Genomic DNA, 19,857 nt, shown 5'->3' on the forward strand with positions numbered 1-19,857 from the left:
GCTGTGTGGGATGTGCTTTCAAAGCCTGAGAGGGACTAGTCAGCTCTCAGCATCGAACTGTCTCCCTCGGCCCGGGGCCTGGAGTGGAGCAGAGGTTTGGGGAAGGCAGGGTGTTTATTGATGGTTGACTCACTAACATCTCTCTGTTAACGTCCCAGGCTCGGGGGCTGCTGGGTGGACACTCACGTTTTCCCTTCCTTGGCCCGCCCAGGCCCTGTCCCCCCACCCCCGCCACACACTTCCATCTACCAGCTGGCTGAGCTTATCGCTGACTGTGCCCTTTCCCGAATCTCCGCTCCTTCTGTTTAGGGCGCTGTGCCTCCCCCTCCCCTACCCTTCAGAAGCCCCAGCTGTGGGCCCACCAGCCTTTAACCTCCTTGCGACCTAATCACAGAGTTCCGAGTCTGGCTACGAGCCTTAATTTAAACCTGGCTTGTAGTCCAAAGCTACCCCTTAAAATTTCTAGAATGAGACTGACCTGGGCTAGAGTCCCTGTGTGGCCACTTGCCAGTAACGGAACCTTGAGGAGGTGACTGTCTTTCTGATCTCTTCCCTCATCTGTGAGGACCACACGAGGACACGTGTGAATGTGCTTGGTCAGTGCTGACCCACAGGAAGCACTGTCAGCTGTCCGTTACGCAAGCTTAAACCATCATGCAAGTTTTCCAGTCCACTCCACTCTGCCTGAATTTACGAAAGTCTTTCTTAGGAGTAGAACATCTATCATGCCGCTTCAGTACAGGACCGGTACTCCTGAGCTGCACAGGCGCCGTGGGAGGCAGGGAGGGCTGGGAAGGACGCACTTGCTTGCTCTAAAGGGCTCCTCTGCCCTCGCGTTTCTGCGAGGCGCCCACAGCAGGACCCATTGCTCTCCCTGTACATCACCCCCTCCCCGCAAAGGAGGGATGGTGCAGATGTGACGTCTCCTCTTCCCTTTCCCACCTGTGAGGCCTGCGACCCAACCAGAGCCCAGGCAGCATGCACACGAAGGATGGTTTATTATTTGTCACCGGCCAGAGAGCAAGCAGACAGGCAGAGTAAAAAGATGAGTTAAAAAGTGAGTGTGTGAAGAGGCGCAGGCTGCAGCCACCGTACTTGGCTTGAGCTGTAGGGGCGGGAAGGGAAGGGTAGCACCGGGGAGATGCTGCTCCGTAGCCTGGCCCTGCCTCTCTGGCCAGGCTGCCCTCTGCTCCAGCTCCTCCAGAGGGGCCAGCACCCAGTCCCCGGGCCTGCCACAGACCTGCCTGCCTTTTCCCCTTCGCTGCTTTTGGCAACTAAAAGGCAGGTGCTCTCTTGCCAAGGGTGCACCCCAGGGCTTCCTCAGGCCATCTGCACTGACCCCCACAGGCGAAGGCGCTGAGTGCAGCTGCTGCAGCCAGCCCCCCTCCCTCCTTAGGAGGAGCCGGGAGGGCGGGGGCGCTCAGGGATGCAGGCAGGGTTGGGGGCTCCAGAACCAGGTCAAAAGCAGGGCTTGGGGAGGGGCCGGGATCATTCAGCCTCTGGGGCCCCTCACAGCAGGACGGGATGGGATTCGTCTCCCCACCCTGAGCAGCTGGGTCACCAACAGACAAGACTAGTGGCAGGGCAGCACCCGTCCTCTCCTGCCCAGGCCGGAACGGGCAGGGCCTGGGAGAGGGCCTGCTTAGCTGAGCAGTTCCAAGTAGGTGACAGGGACCTTGCCCTTCTTGTTGCCTCTCTCGCCAATGAGCCAGTCAGGGTCCATGCCAGGCAGGCTGTAGACGGTGATGAGCTGAAGAGGAGAGCAGGAGGGTCACGCCCTGGGCGGGCAGAACTGGCCCGTGGGCTAAGGGGACAGACGTTTCATCCTCTCTATCTGCTGGGGCACCTGCCCCTCCAGAGGCGGGCGCTCACCTCCACAGCTGCTCCACACTAACATTACAGAGGCCGCTTCCTCACAGCTGGAGCCGCTGCCGCCCACCCCGCTGGTCCCAGCTCTACCCACAGGGCCCCTCAGAGACTTGAAGCCGGCGCTGTAGGGTCTGCAGGCCCAGCGTTCCCAGTTCCGGTTCCCTGGTGCTCCTCAGCCAGCCCTTTCCCGCCATCCTGGTGGCACCCAGGCCCACCTCATCAGCCAGCAGGGCCAGCTCGCTGCTGTCAGCTGCTTCATAGTCGTAGAGCACGCGGGCCTTCCGGGTCCCACTGGCAGGAGGGGCCACCTCCTCCAGGCGGAGGGCGGCCTCCCCTGGAGGGGCCAGGCCGGCCACGGAGGGCCCCACAGGCATAGTGGCTGCAGTGGTGGTGGGCGAGGTGCTGCTGAGGGGCGGGGAGGCGGGTTCTGTGGTGCCCACGAAGGTGCCTGGAAATCTGCAGAGAATGGGGGGGGGGGCGCATCTCAGTAGCCGGGAGCCACATCCCCAGGGGAGGCTCCCGTGGTGGTCAACTGGGCCCACAGCTGCGGAAGCAACGAGACCCCGCTACTTACATGGCTCCCTGGGAGCTGGCAGCATGAAAGAAAGAGGGAAGCAAGCGGAAAAGTGAGACTCTCCCGCCATCCCTGCCTCCCTCCCGACCCCACATATTCTCAACAAACTGCCTAGAGGTCCCCAACGCCAGCCACCTCACTGTCATCCTGACCAGGTGCCAGGCCTAGAGAGGGGTGTGATGCCCCACCACCGATGGCAGCCCTCCACCCCGCCCTGTGTGTCACAGGGCTTTCTGAGCTCAGGGGAAGTTGGGGTCAGGGGCCAGGGGACCCCAGTGGGCACCTGCCCAGCTGCTTCTGCAGGTCCAGCATGTGGCGGTAGCACTGGGCATAGTAAGTTGTCTGAGACTCAACGAACTCATGGAGGCAGCGAAGGTGATTCACCTGCAGATAGAGGCCCACAGCTGATGGGAGGCAAGGGGATAAAACCTGTTCCCCACCCTGTCCTCTGCCAGCCCCTGGCCCAGCATTCCAGCATCTTCTGCCCAAGCCGCTTGCTCCCTGGCGTTGGAGGGAGGTACCCACCCTTTGGGACTTGCTCTTACGGACCACGGGCTCAAGCGCTGTCCTTTCCCACGTGCCTCTGAGATCCAGGCCCCTCGCCGCCTCAGTATAGACTAGTTTAGTGGGGATGTGCTGGGTAGCAAAGGGACAGGGGAGGACAGAAGGAGGAAGTGGGGGTGGGACTCACGTGAGTGCTACTGATCCCCTCCAGCAGGAGACGGGTCACCTCTGCCTGCCGGTCAAACTCTGTCTGGGCCACTCGGAGCTCCTGCTCGGCCTGGGAGGGGCAGAGTATGAGTGAGAGTGAGACTCGCCCCAGCTTCCCTCCCATCGGCCTTCTCCTGCGCCCCCAGGCCCGCCCGGGAGTGGCCTCCCCTCCCCTTGGCTGGCAGATGTCACTTCCCCCTGGGGGTGCAGACCCTGGTGCTCTGCTTGGCCTTTCATACTCATTCACTTGCCCATCTGACGTGACCACCCATCAGGGGAAAATCCAACCAACAGTCACCTCCGGAGGGCCCACTGTGTGCCACAGGGCAGAGGGGAAGTGACAACACCTACAGGGCAGGGCAGACCTGCTCTGACAGCAGCCAGTGGTGTGCTGGACTCGTGTCCCCCACCCCTTCCAAGCCTTTTCCCCAAGCCCTGACTCACCTTGTCCACCTCATCATTCCAGAGCTGCGGAGACCACAACAGGACGGGTCAGCGGGGGAGGGAGGGCGCACCGGTCAGCAGGGGAGGGGGGGCAGCTGAACCCCAGAGCCCGTGCCCTGCCCCAGCTCCCTGAGACCCAACCGCTTCCTGCCCACACCCTTCCCAACTCCCTCCCCACAACCCAACCAGGAGCTGAGGCTGAGGCGAGGCCTGGTGTGAGGGGGCACTGGCGTCAGAGTCCATCCAGTCCAACATGCCGCATGCAGGGAGGGGGGACAGCCGGCTGGGAAGTCCTGCTTGGGCTTCTCCTACAGTGTAAGCCCCCAGGCTCTGACTGGTTCTCAAGGGAGACCGAGCGAGCGTCCCCCGCCCCACCCTGACACTTGGCTAAGGCTGGTGGGCTGGGAGGCAGGACCCTGTGACCCTGGGCCAGTCACTGAACCTTTCTGTCCTTCGGTAGAGAAAGGCAGCCTCGTGCCCGAGTCACACTGGGGTTCAATGGCAAAAGAAAAAAACAGGGCGGTCTCCACCCTCCAGGATATGTCTCCTTCCACTCGGCCCAGGAAGGGGGGCAGGAAGTGTCATCCAGAGTCTAAAGAAGAAAGACCCCCCTCCCCGCCCCACGGCTTAGGAGACCCGTTTCTCCTGCCCGCAGTGGGAAAGCTACCCTGAGATGTGACCTGAAATGCGGGAAGCAAAACAAGGCCAGCCCTGTGGACAGAGATGTCCCACCTCAGCGCCGTTTAGAAAATCACAACACGGGAAGCAACCTCCACGTGTACACACGTCAGAGCCCCAGCCACAGGGCCCTGCAGACTAGACTGCGGTTCACGCCCCCAAGGGACGAAGGACTCCATGAGTACACGCGGTGACATGCTGATGACAGATGGAGAGCCAGAGGGTCTGTGCGGGAGGATGTCACCCATAGGGGGAAGGGAGGGACAGAGAGGCAGAAAAAGGCACAGCAGTGGTTGTGAAAGGCATGATGGGAGAGGTGTGATTTGCCTATTTCCCAAACTAAACAGTAAATACCACACATCTCAACAGAGCTGTAGGGAAAAAAAGATACCAAGACATTCAAAGTCTTCCTGATCCAGCCCCGCCCATCCCACGGCCCCCCGCCCTGCCCTCAAGGGCTCAGCCTGTGTCCAGCTCAGGACATATCCTGTTCTTAAACCTCTGGGCCTTGGCCCAAGCTGCTCCTTCCACCCGCAGCCCCCGCCCACCCTCCCTGCTCATTCTCGAGGCCTCCTAGCGCTCCCTGGACACCTAGCAGATGTGCTATGGAGGCAGCTGGATGGCCAGCACTGTCCAACCCCGTCGAGGGGTCTGTGAACTCGTGGAAGGCCAGGCTCAGCCCTCCTCCCGCACCAGTGGATGGTGAGTGGGGGTGGGGCAGTGCCTGCTTTAGCGGGGGTCGGGGCGGGCAGACTCTCAGGTCCCCTGGAGATGGGGCAGCTGCCATCCTAAGTCCCCCATGCTGTTGAGGGCAGTGGGCCAGTCTCACCTTCAGTGCTGTGCAGGGAGGAGCAAGGCCAAGGCCAGCGGCGTGGAGAGGGGGCATGTGGCACGGGTGGGCGGACAGCCCCGGGTCAGGGGGCGGAGTGGGGGGAGCTGCTCCCTCCCCTGGCCTCTCAGGACTTGCAGGACCTGGTGTGACCCGGAGCGCAGCGCCCCTGCCTTACCCTCTGGCTCCGGTTTGCTGTGCACCAGGCCCTGGGTGTGGGAGGGTGGGGGGAGGCCGGGTGGGGTGGGGGCGCTTACCGCGGAGGCGCTGGCCGAGAGAATGTAATTACGCGGTCTAGTCTCCTGAAAGTCAGGCACCGTCTGGCAGGGAAGAGTTCATGGGAGGAGGGGAGTCACACTGGGCCGGGCCAGGGACAGGAGGCCGCCCTAGAGTCTCCCACAGGGAGATGCCAGGAGCCTCCGGCCCAGGGACAGGAGGCTACAGACAAACACAATACGGACCCCCTTCTTCCCAGGCCAACCACCTGGAGAGGAGGCGGGCTTAGGGACTCAGAGAGTCGAGACAAAGACCAAGTGGGTGGACACGCTGGGGAGCCCAGGAGAGCAGATGCGACGAGGAGACAGCCTACGGCTGCTGTCATACCCCTGACCTCTGGCAAGCCACAGACCAGGTCTGGCCCCTGGCCCAGCAGTCATGGCCCCTCCTCCCTGGACCCCTGTCTCACTCAGATGCCCCAGTTAGACCCACAATCCTCCAAACAAAGCCACCCCCCTGGCTTTCTCCATCCAGAATCTCCGCACATCTCTTTCCTGCAGCAGGGACTGGGCCCCTCCCCCACAATGAGGATGGACAGATGGATGCATGGATGGACAGAGTGACAGGCTTTCAACATTTGCAAAAAGCTGACTCACAGGCTCCAATGCCTGGTGTCCCCTCCAACCAGAGGCTACACATGGTAGAGGCTCCGGTGGGGCGACCAGCTGCTTGCAAAACGCCCAAGGACGTCCCAGGGCCGGCCCGGCACCATGGGCCCAAGGCCACGATGGGCAAACCAGAAGCAGCACAGCACATGGCACAGGTATACTCACATCTCCCTCACACTGAGCCAAGTTACCCAAAGCAGAACAGAAAGGAACAAAAACAAAGAGTTAGTGAGTCCACAGCGCAGGCGGGAGCAGGCCCCCCAGCCACAGCGGGAGGGGACGCGCACACCCCGCCCTCTGGAAGGAGTCCTGACGTGTGTGTGTGTGTGTGTGTGTGTGTGTGTGTGTGTGTGCGTGTGCGCGCGCGCGCGCGCATGTTGTTTAGAGAGGTAGGAAGGAGGGAGTGAGCCGCTGGGCCTGAGTCCTCGGGGATGCTGTACCTGGGCTGCCAGGGCCCAGCTCAGGAGAGGGCGTCCTGCCTAAGCCAAAGGCTGGAGGTTGTCTGGGCCAAACAACTGGAGAAGAGGTTGTGCCACTCTGGTGACTAAGGAAAGGCCCCCCTGGCCTGGCTGATGGAGGAAGAGCTTGTCCTGGCCAAGTTACTCCAGAGAGGTTGTCCAGCCCTGAGTGGCAGGGAGACTGTCCTGTCCAGGTGACTCAGATAGCCATAGGTTATCCTACTCAACCCCAACAAGACTCCAGTGGCCGAGCCCCTGCCTCCAACCTGGACCCCACACAAATGGACAAGCTGAGATCTTGTCCACGGCTCTCACCAGAGGCAGGGCAGACCCAGGCTCCACAACCCCAGGTGGCCACACTATGAGAGGGGAACTCAAGGAGGGTTTGGGGCTGGAAGTCTCAGGGGCAGCTGGGCTGGGCCTGGCCTTCCTTGGTTGGGTCCCAGGCAGGCACAGGTGGCAGTTTCCCTGGTGTGCCCTGGGCCTGACCTGGGGGTTCCCTCCCCAAGTTATGAGGTGGCTTTTAGGCCCCTGTACCCCAAGCAGCCTGGTCACCCTGAGGCCCAGCTCTCCCAACCCTGGCCTAGTCCTGGTCAAACTGTTCCATGCTATGTCCCATCGGCCTGGCCAGGCTGAACAGGTCTTGGTGAGCTGAGAGTGAAGGAGGACCCAAGACAGCCCAGGCCCTATCCAATGTTGGGTTCCCTGGGTGGGGTTCCCCAGACATGCCCCTGGGCAGGCACGTGGTCTGGCTCTGGGACTCTCCACATCACCACAGGGGAGCCTGAGCATAGCGCGCCCTAGGACCAGTGCTGGAGCAGCAGGTGGGGAGTTAGTAGGGGAGCCATGCCCGGGCAGAGCCGGGAACAGAGCCGAGCACCCAGGGAGGGCAGGGCAGGGGCATGCAAGAAGCCAACTGGCTGTCTGTCTGGGGAGGCTGTGGGCTGCCCTGAGCCCAGGTCGGGGCACTGCAGGTCCACCCACCCCATCAACGTCTGACCTGGGACCCATTGCTCTGGGCCGCCAGGGTTCCATCAGGGGTGGGGGCAGAGAGGCTGACTGGAAGTGGTCAGCCCAGAGCAGTGCCCCCCAGCCAGGCCTCTCCAGGCAGGGATGGGGAGAGAGGTCATGCCAAACACCAAGTCCCTTCACCCCTTCCTCGGCTCCAACTGGGGCCAGGGGGGTGGGAAGTCACCAGGACACCTACCGTGGCTTTGGCTTCTGCAGCCTTGGCCTTCTTCAGCCGGGCTTTGCAGGCATCCAAGTCCAGACGCCGGTTTTGAAGGAGTCGCCTCTCCTTCTGTGGGGCAGGAACAGGGAACAGTTAGACCTGGGCAGCCCTGGGAGACCCCTGGCCATGGCAGGACCGGCCCATAGGGCCATCTGGTCAAGACAGAGAAACTGAGGCCCAGACAGGGGAGGTCACCCACTCCAGGCCACCGAGTCCACAAGAGCCATGTCTGGGGAGGCCCCAGGAGCAATGGGTTCCAACACGGGAGGACAGCCTGGGCTCAGCATCTCTGAGGAGAGGGCTGCCATGGTTACAAGGAAGCGAGTAGCCCTGGTCCCCGGTCCCCTCACCGAAATCGTCTTCCAGTCCCCTTCCAGGAAGTTGCGCAGGGGCGTGAGGAAGTTGATGGAAGCCATGTGGATAAAATCTCTCTCTGCGGCTCCCAGGCGCTTTTCTGCTTCTGCCACCTTAATCAGTGTCTTCCCTGAGAAAATACAGTGGAAGGGTGAGGAAAAGGGTCAGGCTCAGGCCTCTCTGACCCGCAGGAAGTAGGAGGGAGCCCAGAAAGAGATGCTCTGAGAGGCAAGAGCAGAATAGCCAGCCTGGAAAAACGTGGAAACTCTACAGAGCCATCGACTGGGGACTGACAGAGGGACATCCAAAAAATGGAACACTACATAGCCATTAGAAAGATGAGGGGTGGGACTTTCAGAATGATAAAGGAAGGAGCGCCACAAATCCTCTCCCTAAAAGCCATTAAAAACAAAAAAGGCAGTAATAAAACTGGACACAGTTGTCAAAAACAACCATTTCCAGACTCTGAAAATTGACCAAAGGCAAATAAAAAACTGAGAAGCATTTGTTCAAGGACTACTGGACCTGGGTAAGAACAATAGAGTCTGTGGCTTTTTAGTCTGGGGTGCTCCCATCTCCTCAAGCCCCACAGTGCTGTGCCCCCCACCTGAGTGGGGCAAGCCCTGAGGCCGCTGGAGGGGGCTGACTTGATTTGGGCTAAACCCAGAAAAATCCACAGGACACGTGACAAACAATAATGATCTCAACAGCAGATAGTCAGGAAAGGCCAACATCATAGCAAAGATGAAGCTGGAATACTGGTGAGAACAAGTAACCGACCTGCTAAAAATATAACAGGAGATCTGGGAAATGAGACCGTCATGGTGGGCCTTGATAAACTCCAGACATCTGCGGTGCTCTGGAAGGCTCTGTGAGTGTGTAGCACCCTCGGGAGAGACTGGAGAGAATCCCAGCTGTTAACTCACCCCTAGCTAGTGGGAGGCTTTGCACACGCACAAAGTAAAAGCTGGGCAGACAAGTAAACTGCCTGAACTTTGAGTGTGTTTCCCAGTCCACTCACAAATTCATCAGTAAAGCCCTAATGGTGCAAGATGTTTAAGCACAACCACTAACATAGGCTGATCTGGAAGCAACCCCAAGAAAGCTAGGCTTAAAAATAAAAAGAATAATTTAAAAAGAAAAATAAGCAGACACATCAGTAGCTGCATACCGCAGATAACATCAACTCTAAACAATTAGCTCAGGCAAGTCATAAAACAAACAAACAGCAATAATAACTTAACCAAAATTATGAGACATGAAAACAAACAGGAAAGTGTAGTCAACACACAGGAGGAAAAGAGCAGTCAGTGGACACTGCCCCCAAGGAGGCCCAGATATTAGACATAGCAGACAAAGACTTATAAGCAGTCATTATAGATATGTGAAAAAAAAAAATCCTAATAGGGGAGAGGGACAAATTAGGGGTATGGGATTAACAGATACAAAATACCATATATAAAATATAAGCAATAAGGATATACTATATAGTATAGGAAATTATACCCATTATCTTGCAATAACCTATAGTGGAATATAATCTACAAAAATACTGAATCACGATGCTGTACACCTGAAACTAACACATATCGTATATCAACTACACTTCAATTAAAAAAACATACCTGAGGGGAGGGTACAGCTCAAGTGGTAGAGCAAATACTTATCAAGCACAAGGTCCTGGGTTCAATCCCCACTACCTCCTCTAAAAATTAATAAATAAATAGACCCAATTACCTCCCTTCCCTCACCAAAAAAAAAAAAAAAAAAAAAAAGCCACACAACTAATAGAAACCATGTTTAAAGGCTTAAAGGAAAGTATGATGACAGCGAGTTGTCAAATAATGTCAATAAAGAGATTAAAATTATAAAAAAGAAATGAAAATTCTATAGTTGAAAAGTACAATAACTGATGTGAAAAAATCACTAGAAGGGCTCAAGAGCACATCTGAGCCAGCAGAAGGAAAAAGCAGCAACTTTGCAGTTGGTCAGCAAAGATTATCTAACCTAAAGAACAGAAGGAAAAATGAGTGAATAAAAATCAACAGAGCCTCAGAGACCTGTGGCACACCATCAAACAAACCAACATGAGTAATGGGAGTCCCAGGAGAAGAGAGAAAAGGGCAGAAAAAATATTTGAAGAAATAATAGCCAAAAATATCCTGAATTGATTTTAAAAACATTAATCTACATATCCACGGAACTAAACAAATTCAAAATAGGATAAACAAAAAGGGATCCACAGCTAGGACATCTAAGTCAAACTGTTGAAAGACAAAGACACAAAGGGCTGGAAAGTATGAAAGGAAGTACAGGGAAGCCACAATAAGATTAACAAATGACTTCTTATCGGAAACAATGGAGGCCAGACAGTGAGAGGATATATTCAAAATGATGAAAGGAAAAAATTCTCATCTGGGAATTCTATACACAGCAAAACTGTCCTCCAGAAGTGAATACAAAATACATTCCCAGATAAACAAGGGCTGAAAGAATTCACTGCTGGCAGACCTGCCATAGAAGAAATACTTCAGGTTCAAGCAAAATAACACCAGATGGTAACTTGAATCCACATGAAGAAGTATCAGCACCCGTAAAAGTAATTATATAGGCAAATACAAAAGATAATATAAAACTTTTTCTCTTTTCTTAACTAATTTAAAAGATAATTACAAAAAACAACAATTATAAAACTGTATTGTTGAGATGTAGCCTGTATAACAATCATGGCCCAAAGGAAGAGGAAGGAAATGGGAGTTTTACTGGAGCAAAGTTTCTATATTTTATCAGAATTCAGTTAGTATTGCTGTGAAGTAGATTACATTAAGTTAAAATTGTAATTCATATTATAAAACCACTAAGAAAAAATTTTAAAGTAAAAAAAAGCAACAAAGAAATTAGAATGTTACACTAGAAAATATCTATTTAATACAAAAGAAGGCAGTAAAAGAGAGGCAGAAATGAGACATACGGATCACATAACAAAATGGCAATCCAACCACATTAATAATTACATTAAATGTAAATGGATTAAACATTTCAATAAAAAGGTAAAGATTGTCAGATTGGATCTTTAAAAAGATTCAAATATATGTTGTTTATAAGAGAGATACGTTAGATTTAAAGACAAATATGTTGAAAATAAAAGGGCAGAAAAAGATACACTATGCAAACAGTAATCATAAAAGGAGTGGCTGTACCACCATCAGATAAGTGGACTTTAAGACAAAAAAAGAGTTACTAGAGACAAAGAGCAGTATTTTACAATGATAGAGTCAATTCATGAGAAAGATATGCAATGATAAACATACAGGCCTAACAGCAGAGTGCCAAAATGACACAAACTCTGACAGACTGAAGACAAACAAACAATTCAATAGAAATAACAGGAGACTTCAATACTCTTAATAATGGATAGGAAAACAAGACAAAATCAGCAAGGATATAGAAAAATTGAACAACACCATCAACCAATTTGGCCTAAATGACAACATTACCCTACAGTATAATGTACAATCTTCTCAAGTGAACACAAAATATCCTCCAACAGAGACCACATACTAGGCCACAAACAAGTCTTCCAGTACATTTAAAAGGATTAAAATCATACAGAGTATGTTCTCTGATCACAGTGAAATTAAATGAGAAATCAACAGAAAGAAACTTGGAAAATCCATTAATAGCTGAAAACTGACCACCACTCTGCTGATGAAAATGTAAAATCACACAGCCACTTCAGAAAACAGTTTGGCAATTTCTTAAAACGTTAAACAGAAATGTATCATGTGACTCGGAATTCCACTCCTAGGTATATAACCAGGAGAAGTGAAGACCAACGTCCTCACAAAGGTTTATATGCAAATGTTCACAGGGAAACAACCAAAAAGTCTCTCAAATGGTAAATGGGTAAAGAAAATGTGGTCTAGCCACACAGTGGAACAATCTTCAACAATAAAAAGGAATGAAACCCTAAGACACACTATAACCTGGGTGAACCTCAAAGGCAAAGAAGCCAGATGCAAAAACCAATATATCGTATGATCCCATTTATACGAAATACTCAGGAAAATCAAGTTTATAGAGAAGACAAAAGCACATTAGTTGGCTGAAGGTGGGAGTGGGAACTGACTTTAAGCAGACACAGGGGACTTTCCCGCAAGTGACGGAAATGTTCTTTAAACTGGATTGGGGGATGTTTGTACAGTCCTGTAAATTTACTAAAAATCATTGAATTAGACATTTAAAACAGATGTACTTTATAGAGAGCCCAGAAATAAACCCACACACCTACAGTCAATCTGCAACTAACAAGGCAAGAATATACAACGGAGAAGACAGTCTCTTCAGCAAGAGGTGCTGGGAAAGCTGGACAGCCAAATGTGAATCAGTGAAGTCAGAACACGCCCTCACACCATACACAAAAATAAATTCAAAGTGGTTTAGACTTTAATACAACACATGACACCATAAAACTCCTAGAAGAGAACATAGGCAAAACATTCTCTGACATAAATCGTTGCAATGTTTTCTTAAGTCAGTCTCCCAAGGCAATAGAAATAAAAGTAAAAATAAACAAATGGGACCTAATCAAACTTACGAGCTTTTGCACAGCAAAAGAAACCAGAAACAAAACAAAAAGACAATCTATAGACTGGGAGAAAATATTTCCAAATGATGTGATCAACAAGGGATTCATTTCCAAAATACACAAACAGCTCATACAACTCAAAAACAAAAAACCAAACAACCCAATGAAAAAATGGCAGAAGACCTAAATAAATATTTCTCCGAAGAAGACTAATGGCCATTAGGCCAAAAGGCACATGAAAAATTGCTCAGTATGGGTAATTATCAGAGAAATGCAAATCAAAACTACAATGAGGTATCACCTCACACCCGTCAGAATGGCCATCGTTAAAAAGTCCACTAACAATAAATGCTAGAAAGGGTGGTGAGAAAAGGAAACCCTCCTACACTGCTGGTGGGGATGTAAAACAGTGCAGCCACTATAGAAAATGCTACGGAGGTTCCTTAAAGAACTAAAAATAGACTTACCATATGATTCAGCAATCCCACTGCTGGGTATGTATCTGGAGAAAACTCTACTCGAGAAGATACATGCACCCCAGTGTTCACAGCAGCATTATTTACAATAGGTAAGACATGGAAGCAGCCTAAATGCCCATTGACAGATGAATGGATAAAGATCTGGGGTGTGTGTGTGTGTGTGTGTGTGTGTACACACATACACAATAGAATACTACTCAGCCATAAAGAACAACAAAATAGTGCCATATGCAGCAACATGGATGGACCTAGAGAATACCATACTGAGTCAGGCAGACAGAGATAAATATATCACCTATATCTGGAATCTAAAAAATGATACAAATGAACTTATTTACAAAACAGAAGCAGACTCACAAACGTAGAAAACAAACTTACAGATACCAAAAGGAGAAAGGCAAGGGGAGGGATATATTAGGAGCTTGGGATTAGCAGATACAAACTATTATATATAAAATAAACAACAAGGTCCTGCTGTATAGCACAGGGAACTACAGTCACTATCTTGTAATAACTTATAATGAAAAAGAATCTGAGAAAGAATATGTATATCACTGAATCACTCTGCTGTACACCAGAAACTAACACAACATTGTAAATCAACTATACTTCAATAAAAAGGTACATTTTATAGCATATAAACTGCAACTCAATAAAAATAAAGAAAAAACAAAGATTGAGGTGGCTTTATAAATGTTACTGTGAACACATATCTATAATGCAATGCCAAGTTTAAAAACCAGGTTGTTGAATGATCCCATTAAAAAATTTGCACACAAACCAAAACTGGCCGAGGGAGGCTTCCAATTTTGTCTCCACTGATTGAGGTTTTTACAAGTAGAACGAATCTAGGTATCATTTAAGTAATCAAAAAAATAGAGAAAGGAAGAAGCAGGGATGGGGAAGATCAGCACCAGGGACCCTGGCCCCCGACCCCGGCTGCGGGGACCGGCTCACCGTAGGGTGTGGTGGGCCCCAGCTCACTGGCCGCCTCTGCCATGTACTGAGCCAGCAGCTCCCCGTTGGTGACCCTCGAGGGCACCTTCCTGTCCAGCTTCTCATACAGGAACTCCTCCACTCGGGCACCTGTGGGGAAACAGCAGCCAGAGCCACAGGGCTCTTCAGTACGAGCTCAAGGATGAAAGCCATGGTGACAGAAACAGACCCATACCAGGGCCTGCCCACAAGAGCACCCAGCCTGGTCACTTCCAGAATATTCTCTCGCTGACGCCCACTTCAGCCCTGTGAGACTGGCACTCGATGGTGTGGAACCCCTCACTCTAGAGAGGAGGAAGCCACTTCTCAGAGACATGAAGTGCCTGCCTGAGGTCACACAGTGGCAGGTGATGGGCCTGAAGGCAAGGCCCACAGGCTCCCCCACCCACCCCACCTGCTCCCTCATTATAATACAGATTTACAGAGGGTAACCCAGGAATGAACAATACCTGGTCAACCGGGCCCCAGAAAGCTCTCTGCACACACTCACCTACTCCCAGGCCACCTCTCTTCCCACAGAGTCTCCTGCAGGTGCTTCTGTTTGCTTTGTGCTCCTGTGACTCTGGGTGAGGCCTCCTGTGCCTCTGGGCCTCGCTGCCTAATCGCCAGTGACCTGGCTCCCATTTTTCCTGCCTCTTTTCCCAACTGTGTTTTAGTGTCCAGGCACTTCTGTGACTCCTCTGATCAAAACTCAGCGTTTCCATGGCCCCAGAGAGCACATCTGGGAGCCCAGCACCGAGCCTGCTGTTTTATTTAACTGGGAGCCCCCACAGCAGCCTCAAGCCCCGAGGGTCTAAGCCAAACCCCACCTGCTGCCAGCCGCACCTGCAGGCCCTTGGCAGCCTGGCCCCCCGCCAGCAGCCTCCCGCCCCTCTCTGCTCAGGACCAGCCCCTTGAGCACTCACTTGGGTTGGGCTGCAGCAGCACCTCTGTCTGCCTCAGGATTTTCTCCGTCCAGTTTTTGGTGCTGTCTGCCCGGGCCAGAAGGTTCTCAAAGTTGGCATCGAGCTCGGTCTTCTCGGCCTGGCCGAATTTCTCCTCTGTGAACTGTGAGGGGAGTGCCCAGGGGTGGAGGGCTCAGAAGAGGGGAAGGGAGGACCACCCCTGCCCTACTCATCAACCCCCCCCCCTCCACTGGCTGGAACTCAGGCCCCAACGTCAAGATACTGGCTCTGTGACCTTGATCAAGTTACAACCCTGCCCTGGGCCTTGTTTGCTCCTCTGTGAAACGAGGTGGTTGGACCAGAGTTTGGGGCAGGATTCCTTTTGGAAAGCCAATGAATGCTACAGATTCCCTCTCCCCCAAAATGCACATTTGTACAAAATCAGGCATACAGCTTAGGGTGTAGAGAACCTCTGGGAGCCCATCACTAAGGGTCCTCCCAGCCTGACTCTGAAGGAAAGTACTTGATAACAAGTGCTCAGGGAACAAAAGGGGCACAAAGCAAGGTCTGGGGTCATCAGGAGGCTCCACAGGGAGCTGGGAGCCATGGGGAAGGGGGTACTAGGGGAGTGAGTGGGAGGAACCCATGTTCCAGAATCAGAGGGACCTGATTCAAGCCTCAGCTCTAATAGGCTGTGTGACCTTGGGCAAGTGGTTTTGCCTCTCTGAGCATCAGTTTCCTTAGCTGGAAAATGGGGATAAAAGTAATAGCATCTCCTTCATAGGCTGTGAGAATGAAATAAGAAAGATGAGGGTAAGACATGAAGAACAGGATCCGGCAGGGAGTCAGTGTTCAGTGTAAATGCTGATGCTGTTAAGAGCTGATGGGCAGAGACCTGGCTGGGAAGGAAGGGGAGTGTGTTGGGGAGAGGATGGCCATATGGCTGGCCTCTGGTTGCCGGGTGTGGTGGATGGAACACTGATAGCTCACCCAAGCCAACTGCTGGGCACCCCCAGGACCCAGAAAGCTCAGCAGCCCCGCCCCAAGGCCAGGAAGGGACCAAGATGTCCCAGGGGGCCCCCTTCAGAGCTGGCAGAAGCCAAGTGAGCCACCTAGGAACGACCAAAAACCGGTCCAGTCCCCTCTGATCTTCAAGGCCTTCTCCAGCCTGGGGAAGGTCACAGCCAAACAGCAAAAAGGTGAAGACCTCTGGGAGTAAGATCAGACCTGACGATGACAGACACTGCTGATGGCAACCGCGGCCCGACCCTGCGCTGGGTGCTTCACACCAACTCCCTCAACGGTCCTCCAAGGCCAGTCGGGTCAAGGCTCCTGTTTCATAGGAGAGGCCACTGAGGCTGAGCAAGGGGCAGACTGTGCTGGAATCATGGGGTGGAGGTCTGGAGGCCCTTCCCAAATGACCCGGCACTGATGAATCATCTGGAGGCTGAGGACAGCCTGGCTGCAGGGAGCGGGGAGGCACCGCCGATAGCCAGGCTGCCATCTCGGCCAGCCATCAATTATGCAACAGGGCTTGGGTTTCTCTCTGCAAGGCCGGGCAGCTGGGGGTAGTTGGGAGTGGGGGGACAGGGTTATAGCCGCTCTCGGTCTCCTCCCAGTCTCTGGACTCCCCCTCCCCCTCACATTCCCCAAACTGGGGCCTCCCAGAGCCAGGCCCTGAACAGGCCTCACCTCACCCAGCCCCTTCAGAGGGTGGCATTAGCCCCATTTTCCAGATGAGAAACCGAGGCTCAAAGAGACAAAGTCAGCTCTCTGGTCCTCAGTTCCCCTGAGGATGGGGATAACAGGACCTCAGACCTCACAGGTCTCACAGAACATCTGGGAGGTGCTCCGTTCCATGGTCAGCACATGGCCTGATAAATGTGAGGTGGTGTGATCATCCTCATCATGAATAAAAGGCCTCCCTCATGTCCCTCCTCAGCTCTCAGGAGCTCCTAGGGACCTCCTTACCCAGACGGTACCAGCCAATCTGATTAAGGTGATCATGTCACCCACCCTAAGTGTGCACCTCAGCATCTCCTCTTCTCACTCCCCGTGGTGCCACCTGGCCACCTGTCCCTTACACCACACACCCACCCACGTTCAAAGTCCTACCAGGCTTTCCCCACCTCTTGGGCATCCCTCCCACGTCTACTGCTGCCTGCCTGGCTCGGATGGTAACAATGCCATAGCCTCTCTGGCTTTTACTGTTACTTCTACCACTACTATTACTATTACTGCAGTTACTACTAACAGCATTAGTACTAGTGTTTCCACCACCCTCTCCCACCCGACTGGCATCTGACCCAAATAAACCTCAGGTGTTCCTGCCTGGGCACCCTTAAATGGGCTGTTTGCATCATCTGGACCAACTCTGCAAACCCCTCCCAAGTTTCAAGGCACAGTTCAGGGACTGGGAAGCCATCCTAGAATCACCCATGCAAAGGAGATCCTGCCTCCAGATTCTTATTCCAGGGCCATGGTCCAGTTCCTGACCGGATAGGGGTGAGGGCTGAGTGCTTACCAAGCGTGTCCTGGGACCTGGCAAGGTGGTACCTACTCAGAGGAGCTGCCCACGCATTAATAATACACTACTCCTATCCCTCCTGGCTGACTCATGCCCCGAGGCAGACTGGCCTCAGGAAGGTCCCCTGAGTGTGCTCTCCTGCCCAGGTCACATTTCAAGCCCCTCTCTTCTGGCTGCCACACTGCTCCATCTCTGCCAAGAGGATGGGCCCAGTGCTTCAGAGGCTGATGCCTGCAGAGTCCAAAGGCTGCTCCCTGCAAGATGGCAGCAGCAGGGGGTGGGCGTGCAGAGCCAGAGAAAGCCTCTATTTATAAAGCTCCCAGCTCCCTCCTCCACCCTGGAGGCTGGGGCCTGGGCGTTGGATCCCACTCTAGTATGGGGACCCAGTGGGCCTGCCCCCACCAGGCAAAGTGAGGCCACAGGGTCCAAGCCTCCCCACACCCCAGGTTCTGCAGGCACGGCCAGGTCAGGTGCTAGGGCCCCACAGTAGCAGGAAACTGGCAGATCAGGTTCTTCCTAGATGTAAGAGATAAACTGGTTGCCATATCAACACTGGGGAGGATTCCCCACCTTCCAGATGGTGTGGGGCTGCCCAAGGGGCTCTGGGTTCCTAGCATTCTCACTAGGGCTGGGGTCACCAGCAGGGCTTGGAACAGGGAGCAGCAAACCTTCTTGGGAGCATGAATCCTCAATGGGACACTGTGCTTTCTAGTAAACATGGGCTTCTAAGGGACTGTCTGGAGCTGGGCTCCTCCAGAGAACCAACCACAAGGGCAAGGACAAACAACAGGACCCATTCCCAGAGCACCGTGATGGGCCAAGCCTCAAGTGTGCAGCCATCCTTGGAGGCAGACTGGTGTGGCAACCGATTGACAGGAGGGGACATGGAGACTCCGAGAGAAGTGACTTGCCCAAGGTCACATGGTGCAAGGGTGCAATACTAACGACATTACACCAAGAGTGACTTGCCGTTAGCGACCATGTTCACGCAAAGTGCCTGGGACACTCACATTCATGCTGGAAGGGAGGGATTACTAATTCCATTTTTCAGATTGAAAAACTGAGGCCCAGAGAAGTGAAGTCCCCTTCCACAAAGTCACAAGAAGAGGCATCCACGGCCACAGCTGGCTCCAGTTTTCATCATTACATTAAGCTGCCTCAGTTTCTCTCCATGCCCCCAAATGGATAGGACTTGTTCCAATGCCCGCATCACTGCCTGGGCAGCTTCCCAGGGAGGGCACCTGGCCAGACCTCAGCCCTCTCCCCATCCCCCAGGCCTCCCATGGAGCAGAAAGGAAATAACCCCAGCCCTCCTGGCTTCCGGGCTGACTATCCAAGCGTGTAAAAGGGACTTGAGAGAATCAGTACCACCAGCCCATTGCACAGGTGCGGAGATTGAGGCTCAGAGAAGGGGTCGGGGAGGGTGCACGAGTACTTGGGCCTGGAACTCAGGCCTCCAAACGCCTGCTGGGAGTCAGAGTCACTGCTGAGCAAGGGCAGGGAGGCAGGAGCCGCCTGGTGCCGTCTCCCCTCCTCAGCGGAGCCCCCACTGGGAGCCTGGGCGGGCGCCAGAACAGCAGGATAACCTCAACGGCCGGTCGCAATGGTGGAGGCTGACACCTCCCTGACCAGGCAGCAGGGCAGAGTCCAGGCTCAGTGACCGGCCCTGGGCCGCCCTGAGGGTGCGGCCAGTGTGGCCGGCCGCCCCGGCTCTTTCCCTCTTCTGGGCAGCGCAGAAGGAGGGGCGGTGGCGGGGCTAGGGTGCCCAAGCAGCGGGGAAGGGGACGGCGGCCGCCAGGGCCTTCTGCTGCGGCGCCGAGCTATGTTACGGGGGTGCCCGCCGGCCGCGCTGGGCCCAGGGCGCACGGCCTCACCTGCACCGCCCGAGTGAAGAAGATGCCGGCGTCCGACGCTAGCTTCTTCATGTTGAAGTCCATGGCGCGCCGCACTGCCGGCCGCGCCCGGCCCGAGCGCCGCCCGGCAGCCCCCGGCCCGCCGCCGCCGGTCCGCACCGCGCCCACCTGCTGCCGGTGCGCCGGCCTTCAGCGAGCCCGCCCGCCTCAGCCTCTGCGGCCGCCACCGCCACCGCCGCCGCCGCCGCCGCGCCTGCCCGAGCGCGTAGGGCGGGGCGCCGGCCGCGGGGGAGGAGCCGCCGAGGGGACGGGACGGGGCGGGGCGGGGCGGGGCGGGGGGCGGAGGCGGCACCGCTCGCAGCTGCTCGCTGCTGACCCCTGTACCCGCCGCCCACCTAGCCTCTCTGGCTTCCTAGTCCCTTGGTCCCTGACCCATCTGTGCCTCTTCTCCCTTTCTCCGTGCGCACCCTTGTCGCCTGCTGGGCCCTGTGTCTCCCT

At 54.0% G+C, this 19,857-nt stretch overlaps 1 protein-coding gene across 8 annotated transcripts; it reads right to left on the reverse strand.

Annotated features, from left to right (window-relative positions):
• Positions 1-979: 979 nt before the first annotated feature.
• SH3GLB2 (SH3 domain containing GRB2 like, endophilin B2) lies at positions 980-19,614 on the reverse strand. 8 transcript variants are annotated; one of them, XM_032478612.1, is made up of 14 exons: positions 19,381-19,614; positions 16,207-16,311; positions 15,001-15,142; positions 14,057-14,185; positions 8,029-8,162; positions 7,655-7,747; positions 5,363-5,425; positions 4,041-4,190; positions 3,599-3,622; positions 3,135-3,224; positions 2,727-2,827; positions 2,444-2,458; positions 2,085-2,325; positions 980-1,750 (listed from the first exon to the last, which is right to left on the reverse strand). In XM_032478612.1, the coding sequence occupies exons 4-14, from the start codon at positions 14,097-14,099 to the stop codon at positions 1,643-1,645; spliced, it is 1,062 nt and encodes a 353-aa protein (XP_032334503.1). In that variant the 5' UTR covers positions 14,100-14,185; positions 15,001-15,142; positions 16,207-16,311; positions 19,381-19,614; the 3' UTR covers positions 980-1,642. The 8 variants fall into 8 exon arrangements, with proteins under 8 accessions (XP_032334503.1, XP_032334496.1, XP_032334498.1 ...); XM_032478605.1 differs by lacking the exon at positions 16,207-16,311 and having other exon boundaries at positions 19,381-19,613; XM_032478607.1 differs by lacking the exons at positions 4,041-4,190; positions 16,207-16,311 and having other exon boundaries at positions 19,381-19,612.
• Positions 19,615-19,857: the final 243 nt, after the last annotated feature.

The sequence above is a fragment of the Camelus ferus genome, chromosome 4, assembly GCF_009834535.1.
Source record: "Camelus ferus isolate YT-003-E chromosome 4, BCGSAC_Cfer_1.0, whole genome shotgun sequence".
NCBI lineage: Eukaryota > Metazoa > Chordata > Mammalia > Artiodactyla > Camelidae > Camelus > Camelus ferus.

Coding starts and splice junctions, on each gene's coding strand:
- SH3GLB2 (XM_032478605.1), bottom strand. CDS start 19,443: ATGGACTTCAACATGAAGAAGCTAGCGTCGGACGCCGGCATCTTCTTC. Junction 15,143..19,380: donor TCTTCACTCGGGCGGTGCAG/GTGAGGCCGTGC, acceptor CTCCCCTCACAG/TTCACAGAGGAGAAATTCGG. Junction 2,828..3,134: donor AGGGGATCAGTAGCACTCAC/GTGAGTCCCACC, acceptor CTCTATCTGCAG/GTGAATCACCTTCGCTGCCT.